Source organism: Neophocaena asiaeorientalis, unplaced genomic scaffold (assembly GCF_003031525.2).
Source record: "Neophocaena asiaeorientalis asiaeorientalis breed wild unplaced genomic scaffold, Neophocaena_asiaeorientalis_V1.1 scaffold747, whole genome shotgun sequence".
NCBI classification, from domain to species: domain Eukaryota; kingdom Metazoa; phylum Chordata; class Mammalia; order Artiodactyla; family Phocoenidae; genus Neophocaena; species Neophocaena asiaeorientalis.
This window is the reverse complement of record NW_020172132.1, coordinates 342,049-365,800: the sequence shown is the minus strand read 5'-3', so window position 1 is coordinate 365,800 and position 23,752 is coordinate 342,049. Positions and strand designations below refer to the sequence as shown.

The 23,752-nt window shown below is 49.7% G+C and overlaps 1 protein-coding gene across 1 annotated transcript in view; it reads right to left on the bottom strand.

The window, feature by feature from the left end:
- LOC112404135 (sortilin-related receptor-like) overlaps positions 1-23,752 on the bottom strand; it is a 44,651-nt gene that overhangs the window by 6,099 nt on the left and 14,800 nt on the right. The window contains exons 3-7 of the mRNA XM_024751988.1: positions 22,105-22,221; positions 15,908-16,033; positions 9,106-9,267; positions 7,641-7,708; positions 2,354-2,534 (exon numbers count right to left, since the gene is read on the bottom strand). Of these exons, the coding sequence (XP_024607756.1) occupies positions 2,354-2,534; positions 7,641-7,708; positions 9,106-9,267; positions 15,908-16,033; positions 22,105-22,221 (654 nt within the window). The remainder of the gene's footprint in view (positions 1-2,353; positions 2,535-7,640; positions 7,709-9,105; positions 9,268-15,907; positions 16,034-22,104; positions 22,222-23,752) is intronic.

Here is a 23,752-nt window from a genome sequence, read left to right as displayed (position 1 = left end):
GATGTTGTTTATCCTTATGGCTTAGGACTCTAGTGTATTAAGGAGAAAAATACCCATTTTATTATCCACTGCCAGTTGTGTTTCTTCTCTCATCAACCTATCCATTGAGAAACGTTCCTTTGATAATATAACTATCATTGGAAGCTTCTGCATGTAGAAGGCTTTAGGGAAGAATGTCTCAAATTTTGGAGACTCTTAGGCATCCTAGGGATGCTCAGGGGGAAAAATGCATTTGGGCCCTGCCATCTGCATTTGTAACAAGGGCCCTTGCTGCTGCTGCTGCAGGTGACCCTAAGACAACACTTCCAGGAGGTGGCCTAGCTCATCTCACCTGGAGCCTCTAGCTAACACCACTGATCTTGGAATCTGGTGGTCCATCCATGTGCTGAAGCAAGGAGCCAACACAACTACAATTCTGCCACCAATGCCATATAAATCAATAAGCCACACACAGAGTTGAGAGTTGACAATAAAAGAGCTAATAATTTAATATCCCCCAATCCCATCCCCCCCCAAAGAAAACCCCAGTAGCCTAATCTTTCTAAATTAGGCAGGCAAAGATTCATGCGACTCCACTGTACGTCTGCTATGTATCAAGCAATGTGCAAGACACTGGGTACTGCATCAGTGATAATCAAACAGACACAGCCCCTCATCCTACCACTGGCCAGGAACAGTAAAGAAATTACCACCGGCACTCTGCAAATCAGCTATGTCTACAGAACAGACATAGCTGTGATGGCAGAACAGAGGCACAGAAAGCTCCAAGTGGGATATAACTTATTCTCAGGTGTGAGATCTAGAAATAATAGGATAAGGGAATGCACAAGTGCTCTCCACCTCAGACCCTCCCAGCTCAGTCAGTAAAAGAAATCTGGGAATTAGTCACCGGGACTTAAAATTGAGAAATTAAAAATCACAAAAAGCACAGGCCCAAGAGACTAAAACAAAAAAGACCTATGAGCACCAGAGGACTGCAGACAAGGTTTTAAACACAACTGGTACTTGGGGTCACCCAACTGGATGTCACAAGGTACCAGTCCTCAGGCTTGACCTCTCACCTCTGCACTCCCAGCACATCCCTGTGCCTGAAGCAACTCAAGGATGCTTGTGTCCTTGGGCTGTTCTGTGTGCACGCGCGTGTGTAAGAGAAAGAGACAGACAGGCAAGGCAGGAAGCAAATGATCCAGGGAGTGACTCGAGGCAAACAGCCTGACAGAAGAAAACTTGTCATGGTTTAGTGGTCTTAAAAAACATTTTTCGAGGGCTTCCCTGGTGGCGCAGTGGTTGAGAGTCCGCCTGCCGATGCATCAAAAAAAAAAAAAAAAAAAAAAAACATTTTTCGAGGTGTGTAATGGGGAACCCCTCTGGCCTTTAGCCTCTCGCATCTTCTCTTCTGATTCCAACCTCGCTCCCTGCTTTCCCTTTTGGGGAAGTCCTCTCTCCACCCTAGGATCCTACCAAGCGGGTTGACCTGCTTCTGCCTGGCCAGCTACCAACATATAAATAAGTGAGAACCTGGACGAAAACACGACATCTGGTTTTAGTCCCTAAGGTTAACAAGGACAGAAAAGAGCAACCGCCCAGGCACCAGAGACCTCCGTCAGACCTGAGGTCAAGGAGGCAATGGTCGCGTTATGAGAGCAAGCTTGCACCCCCCAGCAAGAGCAGCCCAACCTACTCTGGGCCAGGCCTGGTTTTTTCCTTTACACAAGGGCAGAATGGTTGCAACTTGATACAGCTGCAAGGCAAGTCCTGTTAAATAATCAACTGTGGTTTTAAATGAGCAAGCCCTCCATTTCAGCGTGTGGCCCCAACACATAAAATCAAGGAGAAGATTCTCCCAAAGCCTGAGACTTAAGCTACTTACTGACAGCTGGAAGCTTAAGTGCTGCTTTTCTTAGAGCATTAACTCCCACTAGCCAATGACTACACATTCTACTAGCCACGTAAATGAACATGTGTCCAAACCTCCCAAAGAAATGAGCCTGGGCTGCAGGGAAATCAGGTAGTGGGATTAAAGAAAAAAAAGCCACTTAGCCCCACCCCTCCTTTCTGTGTTCTTTTCATTGGGATTTCAAAGAAATGTGTGTTGGTCAAGGATGCTTGGGCCAGGAAAGGACCAAATTCCCAGCACCCAGAGACACTCTGAGTGGTCACCTAAGCTCTTCTGCTCCTTGACCACCCAGAACCTTCCAGGTCCCTTGGGAGTGTCCAGCTACATCCAGCACCGGCTGTCAAGCTCCCCCAGGCACGTGCATTCCGTCCCTGCTTGCATGGACCCTCCGTGCCAGATCACGGAACACCCACCCTCAGAACGGACACGCAGAAGAAGTTTACTCCTCGAACTTACCACCACCTTTGTGGCAAACATGTACTTGTCCCGCAGCTGGAAGTCCCTCACTTCCTCCAGGATCACCTCCAGGTTCTCCCGGGACTGGAAGAAGTCTGTACTTCGGAAAACTGTGGAGTAGCCAGAGGGTTCGTGTCGTTCAACGTAGATGGTGTTTGGCTTGTCGTAGGGATCGATTCCCCTGGAAGGAAAAAAAAAAAAAGCGGTTGTCATCATCTCCACATTGAGTCGTTGGAGGTGTAGAGGTCCTGCCATGCAGACCGTCAATGAGAACCCAGGGTCACCATGGCAGCAGCTACAAGTGATGCTCTCTCTCTGTGCCGCAAACACATCCCTTTGGTGGCTCCTTGGCTCAGTAGAGAGGGAAAGGAATTGCCACTTGTCAAGTGTTTTCTGCTGGTACTGTCGTTAACAGTGCAGCCTGGGTTTCGCTCCAGGCAAGCTCCAGCGGGGCTAGAGGAGAGGGAAAAGCAGGAAAAGTGAAAGGCAAGTGTACTGATCCCCTTGACGTCCTTCAGAAACGCAGGGCTCAACTCTCCCTCTGTGCTTCTGTCCACACTATCCCCCTCTGCCTGGATGCCCTCTGCATATACTCTGACCTGCACATCTAAATCCTACTCGTCTTCTGAGATCAAGTGCAAGTCCCCCTCTTCCAGGAAGCCTTCCCCCATGCCCTTCTCCCATCACTAGCCATGCGTCTCAATTCCAAGCCTTTTTTATGAGTTCAAGAAAAGGGAGGGAACTGCCTTAAGTGGATTTTGGAATCAGTCTTCTCACTTTATACGATGGAGCTTCTTACCCACTATATTATACCGTTCACCATAATGTGTCTGCCTGAGCTTCCTAGACAGAGTATAGATTCCATCAAAGGCCATGCCTTACATTTCTTTTTATCCTATAGAGTTCCTTGCCGCATTGATCTTTGCTGCGTGGATCCATGGACGTATTGCAAAAGCTCTCCCAAACCAAAAACTGCAGAGTGATTAGATCAAACTACCTCAGAGAAGAATCTCTGCACTGGTGTGTCCCCTAAGAAGGGCCCTAAGAGCAGCCTGGGAGGACAACTAACCTGCCTGAGGTTTCCTAACACGCACAAGAACACCAAGGCCAGGCGGACCATTTAGCAAGAGGGAAAAACAGTTGGAAAAATCTGGAGGAGAGCGTCACAGTGAGGATGCAGTGATGACCCAAGGAGAAGCAGGACTCATTAATGATTAATTCACACAAACCATCTTTGTACGGTTCCATAGACAAAATGGCTCTCGGGATAACGAAGGCAATGATAGGAAGCTCCTTCCAAGACGTATTGTCAAGAGCAAGTTCCAAGACAGAAGGGAAGGGAAGGAAAAGAAAAGGAGGGAGGATGGGAGGAAGAAGAAAAGAAGGGAGATAAGAAAGAGGAAAACAAAAGAGCCTCTTTTTGCAAAGGGGGAAGACTTGACTTTGGCCCTACAATCTGGCGTCTTGGTGGGACACTGGAGAAACCAGCCTGTCCCAATGAGAGAAACTAACGTTCACCGTGAGATGCTCTGTGTGGGGAGGACGTGTTCTCTTCTTTTCCACAATTGGAAGTACCGATTAAAGTACTTCCTCTACCGTAGAGGATATGCAAATTAAAACATGCTGGGTATTTTTTAAAAAGGCAGAGAGGAAGGGACCTTCACCCAGATATTGAGGTGGAGCTCACCTCTACTATTCCTTCGTAACCCAAAGCAGCAGCCAACAGCTAGCAACAGAAAGAGCTGCGGCTTTCATCCCAATTCTCTTCCGTAATCCACATCGGAACCTCTCCTTTCTGAGAGCCACTCCCCCAGTAAATTCCTGTACTTGGCAATCGCTAGCCTCCCACTTTCCATGCTCACTGACACCGACTTCCTCTTCTCTTTACCCTCATTTGGAAGTTCCAAGCCTTGCTCTGTCTCTGAGCACAGTCATTGGTCCTCACTTGGCCTCACCCACCTCACTTACAGCCTTTCAGGGCTGCTCCACAGGGCATCCTTGAACCCGCCCCCATGGCTCATCCTCTGTCCTGTCTTACCAATCTCCAGCTCTGGATAACATAAATCACTGGTTTTCCTCACCCCTCCTGCTCCCAGGCTGCCAAGCATTGTTGAACAAAGAGTGCCTTTATTCTCTGAGAGGTTACATTACACTCTCACGTATTATGGGGAACCCTAGGAGAAATCCCTCAAATAGCCTGAAATTCCCTGACACCAGACATGTCATTATCTACAGTAAGACAGGCAGCCCCTTCCCCTAGGATACCTATCTGCATGTCTGCACAGAGGCAGAAGGTACAACACAAAAGTTCCCAAACATGAAGCTTCTTTATTTAGTAATCCTGCTGGTTTGCCCTCTTAATATATGATTCTCTAAACAGAGAAAAGAACAATTTGTCCCTTTAAAGTTCAAAAAAAAAAAGTTCTAATGGTATTCCCTGGGTAGAGGTTGTACTCGGATGAGAGTGTGGTTATAATCTAAGACTCTACCACCTCTGCCCCAGGAAAATAATGAGAGTCAAAAAGAGCTGCCCTCTGCAAAAACGAAGTCCAGGGCTTCCCTGGTGGCGCAGTGGTTGAGAGTCCGCCTGCCGATGCAGGGGACACGGGCTCGTGCCCCGGTCCGGGAAGATCCCACGTGCCGCGGAGCGGCTGGGCCCGTGAGCCATGGCCGCTGAGCCTGCGCATCCAGAGCCTGTGCCCCGCGACGGGAGAGGCCACAGCAGTGAGAGGCCCGCGTACCGCAAAAAAAAAAAAAAAAAAAAAAAAAAGGAAGTCCACTGGAGCCTGAAGATACTCAGCTGTAAGGCCCCTCTCTGCTCCATCCTTTACTGTCCTTAATTACTAAGGAAGCAATACGAACTCAAAGACTTTCCTCTTCAAAGAGACGACTAAAAGACGTACAGACAGGATCTACATCTTGTGGAGCCACTACATTTAATGAGGACTAAAACCACATGTAAAAGTCAAAAAACCAATGACAAACTGGAAAATATAAATATAAATGAACACACATATACAAGCTCTTTCATATCACAAAGGACCAATCTCAAATATATAAAGAGCTCCTGGAAATCAGTAATAAAGAGATGAACAATCTAATGGAAAAAGGGCAAAGGGCATGAAGAGACATGGCCCCAAAAAAGAAGTAAAAATGACCCTTAGGTTAAAAGATGTTTTAACTTATTCATAATAAGAAAAATGCAAATCAAAACTATACCAAGGGACTTACCTGGTGGCACAGTGGTTGCTCCCAATGCAGGGGGCCCAGGTTCGACCCCTGGTCAGGGAACTAGAGCCCACATACATGCCACAACTAAGGAGCCCACGAGCCTCAACAAAGACCTGGTGCAACCATGTAAGTAAATAAATAAATAAAACAAGATTTAAAAAATACAACTATACTGAGATACTAACACATTGGCTGTGGGAAAAGGCATAATTCTATGTTGTTGAGAATGAATGCAAAATTTGACACTTTCTATAGAAGTTTTGGCAAAGTTACAATTTCAATGCTTTAGTCACTGGGGATATATCAGTGCAAAACTGAAAAAAGTCCATGCCCTCGTGTAGTTTTATTCTATTGAAGAAAGACAAATAATAAGCATAATAAGAGTATATTAGGATGTGATGAGTGCTGTGCAGAAAAAGAACAGATCAGGCTACAGCAGACCGGGAATGACAGGAGTAATTGCAATTTTAATGAGATCCTTAGGATAGGTCCCATCTGGAAGATGTTATTTGAGCAGACTTGAATGAGGTAAAGGAGCAAGCCACAAATATATCTTTAGGACAAGCATTCTAGACAGGGAAAATAGCAAGTGCAAAGGCCCTGTGGTTAGGAATGTAGCTGGCATTTAATCTGAGAAAAGTAATGATGCACATGAAAGGGTTCAAAGCAGAAGAACAACATGATCTGACCTGTTTTTAACAGGATCAATACGGCCGTGCTAAGAATCAGTTGTAGAAGGACAAGAGTAGAAGTAGAAAGACCAGCTGGATGATTAATGAGTGACAGCAGTGACGTGGAGTAAAGCAGTTGCTGAGTAGTGCATCCTGGGTATATACTGAAGGTACAGCCACAGGGATTTCCTGATGGACTGAACGTGAAGCATGAAACCAACACGGAATCAGTCATGACTCAGAATTTTTCACCTGAGCAACCAGAAACTGAAATGGGGAAGATTACGTATGGGTAGAGCTGATCTAGGGTGGTGAAGGTCAAGAGGTATCAAGTTTGGTAGGTGTGAATGGTTTGACTTTTTCCCACTGACCCACCAAGTCCACTCCTGGGAGTCTGCTCTACACATTCGTCTGCATATGTACAAATTCAAGATTATATACATCATCTCCATAACAGTAAAAGGCCAGAAGTGACTAAGACCAGAAACAACCTCTTAAAGGTTAGCCCTGTTGATTTCACTTTCCTTCTCAAAAACCTACAATGGCTCCCGATTGCTTTCAGAATTCAGTCCAAATTCCTTTACCAAGCAAGCACTGCAGATTCTGATACCAACACCCCTTTCCAAATTTCACCCAATACACTGTCCAAGGATAAGACTGAGGGTTCTCCACCCAAGCACCACAATGCCTCATCTCTGCCTTGGGCCATTCTGTTCCCATCTGGAATTCCCATCCTGCACACGTCCAAACAGCCACACCCTACCTGGTGTGCACATCCTGGATCAACAGTAACCTCCTCCGTGGAGCTGCCTATGACCCATCTGGAAGGAGCATGGCCCTCCTCTGGCTTCTTATGCTATGTCCGTGGGACTTCATGCTTCTTTCATGATGTATGTCACATGCACAAAATGTCTCTTCTTCTCTCCTAAACTGCAATCTCCTTAATAACTATATCCATCAGTTATTCAACTTCTTACACCCTAAAGCGTCTGATTTATATTCAGCAGACGTTCCAAAAAAATATGTTATGAATGAACAAATGAACGAATTTTAGAGAAAAGTCCCCACTTCTGATATGCTGCCCTAAAAATGAAGGTCTTTTAGAAATTCTAATACATGCAAGAGCTTCAAGATTCCCCTGGATTCCCTGATGGATTGAAAAATGCAAAAGCTCTGTCACTCCCGTCACAAGTGACCTTCCTTCCTCACCCCCCCAACCCCTGGGGAGTCTGTTATACCTGCAGCTCTCATTCCTGGGTCTGAAATGTGTCTTTCCTGAACCAGATGCTTCACATTTCAGGGGAGGGCAGATTTGCCCTGCATGAAGGAGCTAGAACTGAAGAAAAGGATTATGTAACTCAAATTTCTCAGATGGCACGACTTACCAAGAAACGGACTTCACATGTTCCTGAATCATGATCCAGGTCTGGCCAAAATCATCTGATTTCCATAGCTGCAAAGACCAAAGCGACAAGTGGTCACGATGCAAGAGGTGTGATGTAAGATCCCTGAATGGCATCACCAGCACACACCCGTGGAAACCCCAGCCTCAACAATACGTCCCCTGTGAAGACAGGTGGGGAGATCACATTACCCAACCCCGTTACCCCACGTGCCAACAAGGGCAGGAAGGGCAGGAAGTTCACCTTTGCATTCTTCTCCATTCAGTTACTAAGGTCTCAGTACCTCCGTATTGGAAGGAAGGAAAAACGATTGTGACTTGTCTGCCTTTTATGTATTATCAGAAATTATATTTTACTCAAGACTGACCCTCAAGTGGTGGTGAAAACAAAAGGATTATACTCAGTATTTCTCGCCTGGGAAACAGTGTCCTTGAAAACCCAAAATGGGACACAGTGATGAAAGCTGAATGGAGAGGACTCAGGGAATCCCCTGAATACAAAGGGTGTGGCCATGAGTAATTGACTTGCTGACCTTTGCCCCTCAACTTCCAAAGACAAAACCTGAGGGTTCCTGTGGCCCTAGGGACCAGGGAGTAAGAAGCAGGAGGCTAAAAGCAACAATAATCCACCTACACTGGTAAACAGCCCATACTTGGGTTACTCCCTAAGGCAAGTGAAGATAAACAGGTCATGTTCTGGTTAAACAACCTGCAAAGAAAAAGAATCGTTCCAAGGTTCCTCTGGGCAAAGTCATTTGAAACTCATCATGAACCCAATCCTACAGGGCCAACAGGTTGCACAGGATTATGCCACATCAATACCCTTGACCTGGCGAGTTTTAACCTTGAGATAGAAACTTACCTGGGCTCTCTCCCCATCTCTCACCTTTCCTTCAAACCCGGGTTAAAGGAAGAAAATGCACACATTTATATTATATTCACGCACACACGTGCGCTCGTGTGCCCGCACGCGCGCGCACACACACACACACACACACACACACACAGCAAGAATATTTAAGTGAATGGTAACTTCAAATAAATGGTAGACAAGGGCAGTATGTTTAAGGTGGAGGATGGGAAAGGTAGAACAGAAATTCGACAAGAGGTCCCAGCACAGCTCAGATGCCAGCCTTCCCTACCTGGCTCTCTTTGATTTAATTCCAGAGACCCGATTTACCCCCAGGACTAACAGAGGTGTCCCTGCAGCAAGAATGGCCTGATGTGTAACTAACAGGGCCTGCCGGGGCTGGGTGTTGCTCCCTGGCTAGGATGCAGACCCAGGGTGCCAGGGGGATATAGTTTTCTGCAGCCGTGGGAAGTGAAATAGTAGCTACAAAGGCTCAGCCTGAGAGAGGAGGAGGGAGGGGCTGGGGGAGGTCACTCGAAGGACAGGCGATCCACTGGGGCAGAACAGAAACCTCAAGGAGCCCCAGAAGCTCTCTTACCTGCTTGTTGGGGTGAGACCTGTCAAAGCCCAGGAGCAGGTTAGAGGCCTTGCTGTGCAGGAGGAGGTCGGCTGCCCGGAATGGGATGGAGAAGCCTTGGATGGTGTTGCAGAAGTCAAACGTGGTCCAGAGGTACTGGGCATAAACATCTGCAAAGATGTACTGCAGGGAAAGGAGGAGAGCTCAGAGCAGAGCCTGGCCGCGCCCCGAACTCCCCTCCCCAGCAGAGTCTGAGCGCCCACGCATGCAGAGGCCCGGGGCCGGCACCCTCGCACACGGTCTTCTTGCCATCTCCTGACAGTGAAGAGACTCCGGTGCACATCACACGAGGCTCGGCAAAGGAAGGGTGCAGACGGGCTGCGCTGAAGCCAGGTGGAGCTCTTGTTTACCCAGGTAATGAAGCGAGCCAAGCCTTTCTATTTTTTCTTTCAACTGACTTGGCCTTTCTCATTCCCTGGGGGGTGACCCGGTCACAATCAGAGGGCGGCTCTAGGAAGCCGGGCAGAGAAGCCCTGCTCTCCAGGCTGGCTGCGCACGGATGGGCCTGCTCACTATCCGTGCATCCTCTGACACACCTTTCCGGGAAGACCCCTGACATCACACACACCCAGGAAGCTTAGCTTCCCCTTCTTGCCCCTGTGCCGGGTGACAGGGCAGCTCTGAGGACCCAGTGGCCACTGGGGCGGGCAGACTCACTGTGGGGCACAGCGGGCAAGCAGGGGCCTCACCTTATTTTGCTTCCCCACGGGTGAGTGAACAAGTCAGGCTGGAGAGTGACTGCCGGCCTGAAGAGTTCTCAAGGGGAAAGGATCAAAGCAATTCAACTGAACAAATGTGCACCGAATATTCACCCTGGACCAGATGCCGAGGGCGTCCCAGACGAAGCAGAGGACCCTTCCTCTTAAGCACCTTCCAGTCTAATGTGGGAGAAAGACATGTCTACATCCAACTACAATGCAAGGGGAAATGAGACCAACTGAGAAACCATGGACAGAGTCCTATGAGAGCACAGACTATAGGTCAGTTCCGGTTTGGGAGATCGGATATGACTCCACGGAAGATTTGGGCCTTGACGGGCAGACAAGACTTCCACAGGGAGGGAACACGCCGCATCGAGGGCAGTTTGAGTTTGGGAACAAAAGAGGAAGGAAAAAAAAAAACCGTATGGGTTTGGTGACAGTCTTGGGGCTTGAGGGAAATATCAGGAAATTAAGGCTGGAAAGCCCAGAAGGTGGCAGGCCTTGCGTGCACACAGAGAGCTGGAGGACGTCCCCTGCTCCCAGGAGCACAGGGTGGCTCAGAGGACGACTGTGACCCAGAACCAGAGCTGGGGGGACCCAGCGCCACCAAAACTCAGCCACTGACATCCTAGAAATCACTGACGCACAGGAATCAGTCCAAGGACGCGTTCCCTAATTGATTCCACCTGCTCCAGACCCCGCTTCAGCTCGGAGCCCTTTCAGCTCTAACAGCCTCAGCCTGCAGAAACAATCTGCACTTGTCTACACGTTGCTTTCTGACATTCCTGCTCCTTCTCCTTCACGCTCTCTCCCCACATCCAGCCTGTAAACTTCCCAGGCATGCGTTTTATGTGTTCTCTCTCCTCTGTTTCCTCCACAGCATCTAATGTGAAACTCCAAACTCTGGAGAAGGCTAATTAAATCTAACTCTAAAGGGTAGTAAATGGTATGAAAGCAAAAACTAGCGGAACCAAAGGCAAAGTGATAAAAACAATTAGGACCCTAAGGAGGACCATCATCATTTGGGGCATAAAAGTGTCCCCTAGAAATAACACAGCCCATCTTCCTGCTCTGAAACCGTCTTGGTTATTCGGGGGAGGGAGTGTTCTCTCAGTTTGAAAAGTTTTCTCCAGAAACACCTATCCCATGGCTGCCTGCAGTTTCACATTTGAGGACCTAGAAATCCCATGTCCGGCCACAGAACGTATGATGTTCATGACAGTAGCTATGATTTTTCTTTTTTCTTTTTCTTTTTGTTCCTTTTGGCTGCGCCGCACAGCATGCGTGTCTTAGTTCCCCGACCAGGGATTGAACCCGTGGCCCCTGCATTGGAAGCGCGGAGTCTTAACTATTGGAGCACCAGGGAAGTCCAATAGCGACAATTTTTCAAGAGGCACTTAGTATGCACCAGGCACTGGGATGAATGTTTGCACACCTTGCCTCTTTTCACTCACAGCGCCCCTGCAGCAACTCCAAGCTATGACACTGTCATCTCCTCTCTTACCAATGAGGACACTCATACTTAGAGAGGTCGGCTGCCCAAGGTGACCAGGAAGAGGCAGCATTCGTATCAGCGTCTGGCTGGTTCATCAAACCTTACCTCTCTCCTTCCAACAAAAAGGCAGTCTTTCCCGAATTGAATCCATAGGTCTTAGCCTGGACTGCTAGGCTCAGCGAAGTGCCTCCTCTCTTAATCCAGTCCCCAAGCTTCCCTGGAAACGCTCTTGCCTTCTGCGACACTGTCGTATCATCGCTCCACGCCCCACCCCTGACCATCTGTCTTTGGCTCTCTTGCCAGCCCCTCTGTCTTCTTCAGCTCCTCGCCCTCAGGTGACCCTGACTCCTCCATCCTCGGCTGCTACTGTGGCTTATGGCTCATCCTTCCAAAAGCTTCCACCACCGCCCCTCCAGGAGCCCGCATTCCAAGACTCTCAAATCTCCACGCCCACCCTGATGTCTTCCCAAGAGTCTAGTTTTCATGACCTTCTTTACCTTCTCAGTCAGCATCTCCACCCGGATGTGCCCAGATATTGCTCTCTGTCCAAAACTGAATTCTTCGCCACCTGCCCCCCAAAACCCACTTCGCCCTCCCCATGTCCCGAGCCCTATCCACGTGACACCTTCCCCGGCCCCATTACTCACCATTAGGGTCTGGTTTCTACTCCACTGCCTTCCCTTACTTTCAATCGGCCACCTACCCTGTTAGGTTTTCCTCTAAAAGGTCTTTCACAATCAGTGCTTTCCTTTTTCTTCCCAGTGCTACTAGTGTAGCCCGTGGTCCTACTAGAGACTATGAGGAAATTGGGGTCGGCACTGGGTTCTACTCATCCTCCTGGCTTCTAGGACCAGCAGGGAGCGAGACCCTTAGAGGGTGGATATTAGGTTTGGTAAAGTGACCGGGCAACTTCATGCCTATAGTAACCCACAGGCTCCCTTTCTTACCATCCTCTAACCTTGCCCTTCCAGCCCATCCTGCATGCTGCCGGCAGACCAGACACAGGTCCCTAAGGGACAGTATTCACAGTAACCCATCAGCTCCAAGGTTCTTCCATGGCTCCCTCCAGTCCTCAAGGCACAGGGAAAACTCCTCCCTCTTCAGGTGGGGCCCCACTGACATCATTAAGCCATTCAGTGCAAACACTCCCCTCCCCGCCTGCAGAGAAAACACATTTGGCACCCTGAAGCCTCTGCCCATGCCCTTCTCCTCCCTGATCCCCTAGGGTTCCCACCAGCTCTGCTCCAGCTACAGAAATCTGCCCATCTGTGAAGCTCCAGCCCTAGTCCCGAGCACCCACGAAGCCTTCACCTCTCTGACCCAACGTTACTCTAATGACCTGCAGCTTCCATCCCACCCTTAGGCACGTGCTTCCTGCCGCTAGGTAACGTCCTCCAACGTGCACAGAGTACGAAGGCATGGGACGTCCTACTCTGCTTTTAGTCCCGGGACGCCTGGCTGTCAAGTCTGCTCGAGGCGACCCTGCAGACTGGCCAGCAGAGCTGACCTACTAGATGCTTCCTAACCTGGGCAATTTCAGGAGCATCCTCACCGCCACCCCCCACCTTTCCAAGCATGTCTGCCATCACTTAATATTCCAGACATGCTTTATCTTTTCCTTTAGCTTAACGCTACGCTCCCTCATAAAACACAAAGACCTCCGGAGAGATAACAAAAGTCGCTACAGAATTCATCCCCATGTCAGCCTAAGGGACTCTCTCCAGTTTCGAGTGAAGAAGTCAAGAGTACCGTGAAAGGAGGATGGGCAGACGAAGCAGGGAACGGACTCACCTCCAGGAGGTGGGAACCAAGGGTAGAAAGAGAGAGCGTTTCACCGTCTCACCCGGGACCAGCCTCTGCCTAGAAAAAGGCAGGACCAGCCCTCGCATCTGTGGAGGCTGGGAAACCTGACCACACATCCAGTGACCTTCAAAGAGCCCAGACATGTCTGGACACTGCTGACTGATCCCGGGGGGCACTGAGAGGCTGGTGGAACTGTCAGGTGGCTGGAGCCGCACGCTGTCCAGGCGGTGGCACACAAGGGACCGCAAAGAAGGAAGTGGGACGGCGGGCTGATTCGAAAATAGACTCAAACTCTCACGTGACCCCACAGCCGCTCCATTTACCTAAGCAGCGCCTTCTTTCCCCTCCTGCAGGTCACGCCCCCCAGACTTCCACGTGGCCCCTTCGTGACACCTTAGCCCTTCCGAGCAGCTGCGAACAGTCATTTCCACCATTTCCAATCGCCCTCCGTGGCAGCCACGCTAACGTCTGTGCACAGGTGATTTGCCTGGGCCCAGCACCTTGGCGTAGAGGGCAAAGCACTCAGCCACGGGGGATGTTTATCAGGAAATGGTAGGTCGAGTGGGGCAATCTGCCTTCCAAGGGACAAAGGCAAAAGTAACCTAAGTCATCAGCACAGTAAGACTCACTTCCTTCCTGAGACGTCTGAGGAGGGGTAACAGCCTCCTCTGGGGAGTTACAAACCCAACAGGGAAGGCAGCATCCCTAACCTCACTCAGCCTGCTCCAGTCCCAGGTCCAACAGCCACCAAGTTCTCCAAGAAGGCAGCCCTAGGCATCCTCCCACCAGCTCCAAATCATCCCCAACTCAGCCCTGAGAAATTGAAGCAGCCCTCCTCTTCAAGGTGACAGCACTGAGGCCGGGGGCCCATGGCTCCCACCTCACCTCCAGCACCTAGAGCTCCTCTACTGCAACCATTCCCTGGTTCTCCTTCCCTCTTGCCCTAGCCCCTGCCCTGCTCCTTCACCCTCTCCAAAAGCCCCAGATCCCCTCCCCGCACTAAACCACCCCCCGCCGCAAGCCCCTAACTTCATCTTTCCTGTCTTCTGACTCTTCCGACTGTTGGGTTTAGCAGCTGCTCACCGCAACCCGCGACAAGCAGGAAGGAGACGGAGCCTGCTGACAGACATCTGTGCCCTGCGGTCAGAGGCGAGGAGGGGACGAGATGGGGCTGAAAGGGACAACAGAGCAGTTTCAAGACCACAACTTCAGCAAGAGTTAACTTCGGGACAACGTGTAATAGAACTACTACTAATAATAATGGATAGGTGCCACCTGACACAGAGACTAATCCAAGGGTTGTTTGATTCTTGAGAGGCAGATCGATCCACAGGAGATGCAACACGGCCAGCAGGCTGCACCCTGGGGCAGGGCTCCCCAGTCACTCGAGGGACCGGGAGTCCCCGGTACCAGGCCTGCCAGTGCAGTGGTGGGGAGGGCGCGGCGGGCCTGCTGTCCAGACTACAGAAGCGATTCCAACCCCTTTCTGTGCTTTTCTTCACAGAGGGAAGAACTGCTCGGTCACCTTGGAGTTAGGTTAGAGGGGAGTTTGTCCTAACTGCCCCTCCACTTTGAGACCATCGGACAGGGCTGATATTAACTAGTAGGTACCAGTAGCACCTATTCTAGTTGTTAAAAAACAAGTGCTTCTGTTAGCAAATAGGCAGTTTAAACCCAGGAGCGGCCCCTCCTAAAGCTCCACTGGCCTGGTCCCCTCCCCAGGCCCAGCCCACAATCCAGCAACTGAAAGGTTAATGCCTGCCTCAGCAGGGTGGCCTTCAAAGCCCAGCTCCCTCCAGACTGGGTCTGTTCCGATTGGTCAGGGCCATTCCAGTGGCTAAATATTTTGAATACAGTCCCTGCTAACAGACCACAGGCAACCTGAGAAGCCAGCACTGCGGGGGCAGGGGGGCGGGGGCGGACCTGGTCAGAGGACCCTGTGGATTTCGCTCTCTCCTTTCTGGATGAGCAAAAAGCAGCAGCTACCCCGTACCTTCGCTTTGGCTTCTAAGGAGCTAGTTTTCGAGCATCCTTAGAAGCAGCCATCCTATCCTAGACATGAGCTCGGGATCACTAGAGCGGGGAAGAAGGCAATCAAACACAGCTCTCCAAGCTAAAGGTACCTAACCAACAGGAAAGCCTTGCTTCCCGCACCCCCCTCTTCCTCCCTGGGGCCCAGGCCCATCTCAAGTCTAGGCTTCCTCCAAATCAAACTGCCCGGGTTCCACTGCAGAAACAAAGCCCCAGGGCAGACAGCTGGGAAAACAAATGAGGAGCCACAGCAGGATCAGCTGCCCTGGTTTTCCCTTCTAGACCGGTACAGGCTGGAGGGAAGCGGGGGATACACATGCACACGCAGGTACACACGTGTGTACACACACTGGTGATACCCATGAAACCAAGACTTCAGCGGCTGCCCTGGAGGACCTAGATTAGACCCCAGTGCAAGCCCCAGTGGCCCTGGGTAACATTTTTGCCACCTAGGAAGCAGGCGACTTATTTGGCAGTTGTCAGACGCTTTGGGCTTTAACCTGCCCTTGTTTGTCTAGAAATCCTGCCTGGCCAGGACCTGGCCTGCTTGATTATGCACAGCTCTGCCCTGAGAATGACATTCTGTCACCGACTCCCAGGTAAGCAGAAAAACAGTCCCCAGCTGCCTGTCACGTGGCAAAGACGCCCAAGCGCTGCATCTCCCAGCCCTCCTGTAGCGCAGCCATGGTCCCAAAAGACAGCCCCACGCGGTCACGACAGGTGACGTCCTTACACGCTTGTTGTCCGCAGGACTGTGGTAGAACTGGGCGATCACAGCTTCACTGCTGTTCCCCTCGCCAAAGTTCAACTTCTCTGAGATTCTCCTGAATGATCTTCCGTAGTCGTAAGACACGTACACCTGGAAGACGGAGGTGGGAAAGAAGAAACGGATCGGTGAGAAAAGTGGCAGAAAGGCGGCTCCCTCCGCCTCCACTTGCAAACGCGTCCCCTGCGCCCTGAGTGTGGTTCCCAGCGGGTCCCTGATACCATGAAATTACAGGTGTGAAGACAACCCACAAAGGAGAAGCAGGCCACCTCTGTGTCTGTCCCCAAGTCGGTGGCCTCTTTTCTGAGGCCACAACAATCCCCTGGAGGGGGAGACACGCAGACAGAAAGCATGATAAGCTCCTCACCACGGCTGGGTTGAGTGTTTAACAAACTACATCCAGAGGCTGAGAAAATGTGATTGTCTGAGGGGAAGGGACTGAGAATTTGTTTTGCCATCTGTTGAAATGTCCCCAAAAGGTAACCTAATTCTCATCCTTCTGCTGAGGAGTTGTCCTTACAGCATTCCAGACGATTAAAAAAAAAAAAAAAGAAACCCTCATGGGTTTTCACAGAGTAGCCCCAGAGATGAAAAAGAGAGCAGTGCTAAGTGATTAAGTATGCACAGAGGGGTCCCAGAACCCCCCTCCTCCAGCACCCTGACCCTGTAACATAGGAGATTCTGAGTTTAGAGGAACAGCAGGGGGGGCCATGCAGTCGCCAACGGTATTTACTTCTCTCCTGCTTCCAGGCCTCTGGCTCCCCGGTAACCACAGGTATGAAACAGAAGAATAACTTGTGCACTGAGTGTCTACCAGGTGCCCGGAGGCTACCTGAAAGCCATCACACCTCAAGAAAGGGATGGAAGAAATGGAAGCTGTCAGATAGTTTGTCCCTAGACTTTACTAGGCACTGTGAAATTAATACAGTCAGTGGGTTTAAAATGAGCCTGACAGGTGAATATAACACTATAATGTTATGGACACTATGAATATAATACTGAGTTAGAATTGGGGAAAGTGTTAAAGTAAAAGGACAGGTGAATCCCAAGAAGAATGGGAACTCGGGACGAATCCCATTGACTCAGCAGCAAACACATTCTGAGGGCTTCATGTGAGCCAGATGCTGCGCTAGACACCAGGCATACAAAGACACGGCCCTTCACACGGTGGGCATGTAAACACGTCACTGCTGGTAAACGATGCCCCCACGTGAACAATGAACTCCACGATGTTTGTGCAAAGAAAACTGAGCGCACATGTGGGTTATTAATATTTATTAGACGTCGAGGTTGGAAGAGCACAGACAGAACCTCTGCCAATATCTGGAAGAATTCCTGTTACAAACACACACACTTAAGCACAGCACGTGTTCCCCGACTACCAAACACACGGTAAGGGGCTGCCACAGAAACAGCTTCCTAAATTCAGCAGGTTGGGAGTTCAGAGATCATTTGAGTGGTAGGAAGACCAAGACTTTCTCACTTCCATCCTCCAGGCCAAGAACAGACATGAAGTGTTCCTTGTGACATTCAAAGTCACACACAGCAAACTGACGGCTCCTCCAAAAGGGGGCTCAGGCTCCTTCCAGCCCTAGCATCATCCCCTACACGGATAATCCACTCCGTTACCTCCTCAGAGGCACAAGTGTGATAATAAGCTCACATTGGGGCAGCATTTTTCAGTAACGATACTCTTTTGTATACATCAACTCTCTTCATCTTTAAAAACCCTGTGAGTGGGTCTCTCCGTTGCCACTTTCTGTGGACCTGGAACATAGCAGGTGCTCAGAAAAGAATTCAGAAATGAATAAATTTCACTATAAACCACAGCATGAGTAAATGCATTCGTTCTGTAAGTGAACAAAAGAGAGTGAAATGAATAGATCCCTGACTCAGTGAACAACTGTTTACATTTAAGAGATAAAACTCAGAGAAATGAAAGAGTAGCCCAAGGTCATGCTGCTAGAAACTGACAAAACTAGGAGGGGTTCCTCCAAGCCCAAGTTCAGCTGACTTTCCACTCTCTCAAGTCAACGTTCGGGGTGAATGTTCTCCTCTGCACGCTTACATTTCTCTGCTAAAGAGGAAGATCACACACCAAAGCTACAGCCCAGGCACTGGAAGGAACACTGGATGAAGAGAGAAAACACCACCTTGAATGAAGCACGGGGCTTTCCCCAGACACCCCGCCACACCTCTGCGACACCCTCTGGTGGTGGACGTGCGGCCACCCTCAAAACCACAAACCGCGCCCTTCACATTCTCGTCTGTAAGCAAACTCCATCCCTTTGGGGCTTATACTAAACAGAAGTGAGGAAGGTATGTGAGGGTCTCAAACTGCTCAGCAGCCTTGCTTCCTTTCTCCAGGCTGGACAACTCCAACACGGAATTTTGATCCTATCCTCACAATTCTTATCCCTATTTGATCAACAAATCAATAGGGCAAAGGCAAGCTCGGGGCTGGGCACAGCTATTCACCTTCCTCCACGGTGAAGGGCCCTGCAAGGGCCTCTTCCAGTGTTCAGACGAGGCCAAGTGGGCTGATGACCTCATGGCCTCCACACAGCACCCCGGTTGGTACATTCTGGGTCAGGGTTTCTTTCCCTAACATGCTGCCTCACTCATGGCCCACAGTGAGCTCCAGGAGAACTGAGGCAGACGCCCCCAGGCTCACTCATCCTGTGCTTCTACCGTTTGCTTTGCATCCAGACACAGGTTTCTGCACTAATTAGTCTTCTCTGGCCTCCACAGGACACTACTCCCTTAACTAATAAAGAAGAAAGGAGTTTCTCTTTTTTTTTTTAATTAAAGTATAGTTGATCTACAGTAGTATATGAGTTTCAGGTAGACAACATAGTGATTCAATATTTTTATAGATTATACTCCATGTAAAGTTATTACAAAACAAGGGCTCTATTTCCCTGTGCTGTACAATACATCCTTGTGGCTTATTTACTTTATATACAGTAGTCTATATCTTTTAATTCCACACCCAGTTTCTAAACTGCCAGAAGTTGCTAGTTAGATCAGTCTTGCCTCTAAAGATGGTCCTTCAGAGTGAACGGTTTTAAATTATTTCCCCTGTACTTCAAAACCATAAATAATAACGAGAAGGAGGAGGGGAGGGGGAGAAGGGTTAAAGTGTCCAGAAAGCATCTCCGTGTCTGGTGCTGTTCTAAGTACTTTACACCCGTACTTCTCAAACTGTAGCACGCCTACAAATCACCCAGCAGGACACAGGTCAAAATGCAGACTCAGATTCAGGAAGTCTGGGGTAAGATTAGAGATTCTGCATTTCTAACCACCTCCCACGAAACCCGCACACTGCCGGTCTGCAGACCACCCTTTGGGAAGCAAGATTTTACAAGGACTATCTCACTGATGGATGAGAAAACCAAGGGGAAATGAAGGAATTGGCTCAAGGTCAGACTGTTGATGGTAGAGCCAGGATTCAAACCCACACATTCTGCTCTCAGACCTCGGGCTCAGCTAGACTCCGGCTCCCACAGGCTACAGGCGCGGGCCCTGCTCCCCTGCCAATCCCCAGGGGCACCAGTCACACACCACTCTGGGTACAAGGGCAGTGAGTCCTACCATTCTTGATGCCTCCCCTGGTTGATTCTGGTCTTCTGGTAGACACTATCTCTGGAAAGCTCTTTGGTCAATTATGTGGCAACCGAGTACTTGATAAAATACGTCAGGAAGGTGCAGAAAGGAAGAGGCGGGGACGGTCAAGATAAACACCACCTTCGGTTTCCTTTCATCTACAGGCTTACCACAGAAAAAGACAGGTCCTGCAGGAGCCATGCTTCATGGACTCACACTGGCTACAAGTTCATCGGGATATTCTTTTTTTTTTTTCTGTTTAAGAGCAAATCTTCCGGGATTCCAGCTTCCAGATCCATCCCTTTTTTATATACTGAATATGTATGAGTTGGCCGTTCTCCAACTCACACAGTTCCTAATTTGTATAGGTTCTGTTCCTTTTGGATTGCTGACGGGGCCCTGTGAACTGTGCTTCCAGTCTTTAAAGAAAATTTAGATTGTTACTACTCCAGCACCACCTACTCCTGCCTCTGAGTCAGAATTTATTTTTGCATTAACTTTCCACATGAGAACATCTCAGTTTCATCTGCCAGTTCTTTAACGTAGCTTATGCATTGATGAGGGAAATCTCTGCCATCCCAATTTATTATCTCCAAGCACGAAGTTTCCTTTCCACTTAATCTTAGCGTATACTTCATTCCAGAATAGTTTATCGTTTCAAATGTTCAATGGGTCCTTAGGAAGAATCACCCAAATATTTAGGCAGAGTGAGAATTGGGTTTGGATAGACTGGCAATATCTGCAGGGTGAGCAACCTTCCTGGTTCATCCAAGACTGAGGAGGGTCCCGGGATATAGGGCTTTCAGTGCTAAAACGAATGTTGGTCACCATGGCAACACTACACCCTCACGCACTGACCGAGTACATGATGGGGTCTTAGCCCCAACCCTGCCCCAGACATGCTGAGTGACCCCACGCAAATCACTGAATGCCTCTCGGCTCCTGTTTGTACCACAAACAGTAAAAAGATAGGTCTTCGCCAAAAATACTATCTGCACAAAGAATTTTTAAAATACATAAAAACCCTAAGGAGGATTTAATACAGTAGGGCAGAGAGCTGTCTCCTGTGCTCAAAAGAGATGCCTCTGAATACAGGGGCCTACGGACTCTCACAGGCCAACAGTCATCAATACACTGCCATCTGTGCTTGCCAACCCTGATCGCATTTATAACTGGGCCAAAGTCATGGCCCCAAACAAGCCTAGCCCTGCATCAGGTCACTGCACCCAGCTTGGCTGTCAGCTGCAGCGGTTTCCCACCACCACTGCTCAGCACCCACCCTGGGCCAAGTTACACATCACGATAGCCAGCCCTTCGTCTGCCCTCCCCAACTGCCCCCATTCAGCTCCCCAGAAAACAGCCCCTGGGGTGCCCTCTGGTCCCCTACCTTGGAGCACATCCAAACCAGATGGTGGATACAGAGTGAGGAGCCTCATGGAGACCAAATCTAGGCTCAAGAATTCCAAGTATGTCCTCCAGGCTGATGGGACAGTGCTAGCAAAGTCATCAGGGGCTTTCCTCTGGCCAGAGTGCAGAGTGACCGAACCTCCACAACGTGGTTTTCTGTCCACAGCCTCACCCTGACCCGAGGCAGGGGCTGTTCCTCTTCCCCACAAGGGGAGGTTCGGAGAAGGGGCCACAGACTTTGGACCCAAGGGCTCACTCTGGCCCTCATATATGTTTTACTTGGCCCACACACAGTTTGTAAAAACTATACGTCAGCTGCCAACTTGTAAGACTCAGCAGTTTTCACGTAAAAATCCCCACCTCTGAGCTTCTCTCAGAAAATCAGATCCAGCAGCACTGGGCCCTGCATGGCAACCAGAGCTGAGAGCCAATAACAGCCCAGAAGCTCAAAGTCCCTCCACTTCCCAGTGTCTTATACCCTGAGACCAAGTAGCATCCACCACCATGTTCAAATCAAGATACTGGTGAATGTTTCTTGAACCTGCATCTCTACCAAAAGTGGGGAAAAGTCCCAGAGGGCCACATACTTCAAGAAAAATGGGAGAGATCCTTCCTCCTTGTGGAGGTGAAGAGTGTTATAAACGTGGAGGCAGCTTCGCCCCCGCCCGTTACCCACCTGGCCTCTATCACGGGTCTTTTGAGTGTGTGACCCTTGGTCTAATGTCTTCAAAGCACCTAGGCTATTAAACATTGTAAGGTGCCAACTGTGGAAATTAAGAGTCTGAGCGATTCAGATTCAAGGACTCACGCAACTGTAACGGGTTAGAAGAAATCAGCACGTGGGAAAGACCCATTCGGTTCTATCGGGCTCCACTGCCGACGGACAGCTCTGCCCAGGAACGCACTTCCGGCATTCTGAGCAGATGCGACAATCGAGATCACACCCTCCCACTGCACAGAAGTCACCACACATCACATGGGTCTCTTTGCAACACTGCCTGCACCACCCTGTGTTCCGCGAATAAGGGATATATGTTATTTTCCAGATTCTCCCAATTACCCAATATTTTGTCTGGCACGATAACCTCGATGGATGAGAAAAGGGCGTCCTGGCTGCACAGAGGAACGCCCAGAGCGACACCAATACTTACATCGCTGCTCTTGGGCCTCGCCAACGCCAGGCTGTCCCGGGCCAAGGCCACGATGACGTTGCTCTTCTCTCCGGCCCAGTGCACCACCATCTGATTGTGGGAATCATTCAGACTAACCTGAAAGAGATCAAACCAACACAGAAATTAGGACCCATGATGAGTGACGGCCACCAACTTTCTAAAGCAAGACTCTCTCCCCCTCTGTCATGACTAAGTGCTTACGCTTGGAGCACCGGGCCAGGGTGGCCTGTTTTTCCCTCTCTGCAGATTCCACCAGACTCAACTTCCCCAAGAAAAAACACTAGCCCTCTGCTGTGTGGCATTAACCGGATTGCAAAACATCTTCTTCGCAGGCTCTCACTGGCATAACCAATAACTTGGCTTATTTTTGTCCTTTGTGAAATCAACCTCTGGTTATTCTCATCCTTCCTCCATACGTGGGACATGCAGTCTTCAGATTTGAAACCAAAACACTGAAGCATCTTCTTCATTTAGAAAAGGGACACAAGTCGGAAAGACCACATGCTTTCAAACTTCTGTTCAACCTAGTTCTCTCTGGCCTCCAGGTGACATTGCTTATCCTTAGCTCATAACAAGGAGGAACAAAAGGAAAGCATCAGCTTTATTTAGCTAGTTTTGAAGGATTCCAAGTAAGGAAATATTTTCCAGGACTCCACAGAAATGACCTTCGGTTTACTGTGAACAGTAGTTCCCAGGCTTCTGGGTTTTGTAAACCAGTAAAACGGAGAAGAATTAGGCAGGCCAACAGGAGACTGGTCGGCCACCTCTATTTCGCCAGGTAAGAACATTAATGCAAACAGCCACCGTGTCAGAGCATGGCTGGCTGTTCTCTGGATCTCTGTCCCCGGCCTCCTGAGGACACAGCAGACTGTTGGCCCAGGCCTTACGACGGGGTGTGGCCTCACACGGCCCTGTTTTCTTTCCCTACCTGCAGGCTGCATTCAGTCCCAGAGGAGAGTGGGGCCACAGGACAGAAGGAGCCCGAGTCCCCGAGGAGAAGGCCCTCCACTAGTTTTGCACTTCTCATAATGGGGAGATGCATTCACACCACTGAGCTCCTGGGATTCACCTGTTACGCAGCCGCCCCCTTCCAAAGCAACACAACCACCATCCAGAATCACCGCCGTGTTCCAAAGCAACACAACCACCATCCAGAATCACCGCCGTGTTCCAAAGAAAGGACATTTTAACACAGAAAACTGAGGAAAAGGAAAGATAGACTCTCAGAATCAACAGTTCTTTCTGATAGGTTCTGCTTTATGAAAAGCTAACTCCATTCCTCTGATTTTTCCTTTCACCCGTCACTGACGGACAGTTCAAGGGCTGGCATCTTGGCACACCTGAGGCAACCGTTTCCCCCCCCCCCCCTCCGTGTGGGAAGAGCCAACTGATGACCACACACAAAAATTCTGAGAGCTGGTGTGAACGTTCAGGACAAAAGCCCCCCAAAAATCCGGAGCACAAGCAATGCCTGGGAGAAGCCTATCCCAGCGGCCCCTTCAACCTCGGCTTGTCTCGGGCACAGGAGAAGGAAATCGAGCTTCTGGACCCCGAGGAGCCTCTGCACCGTCCACCTGCACGCTTCCCCACCCTCACCCTACCCCGCCCACCCCACCTCCGGGACTGA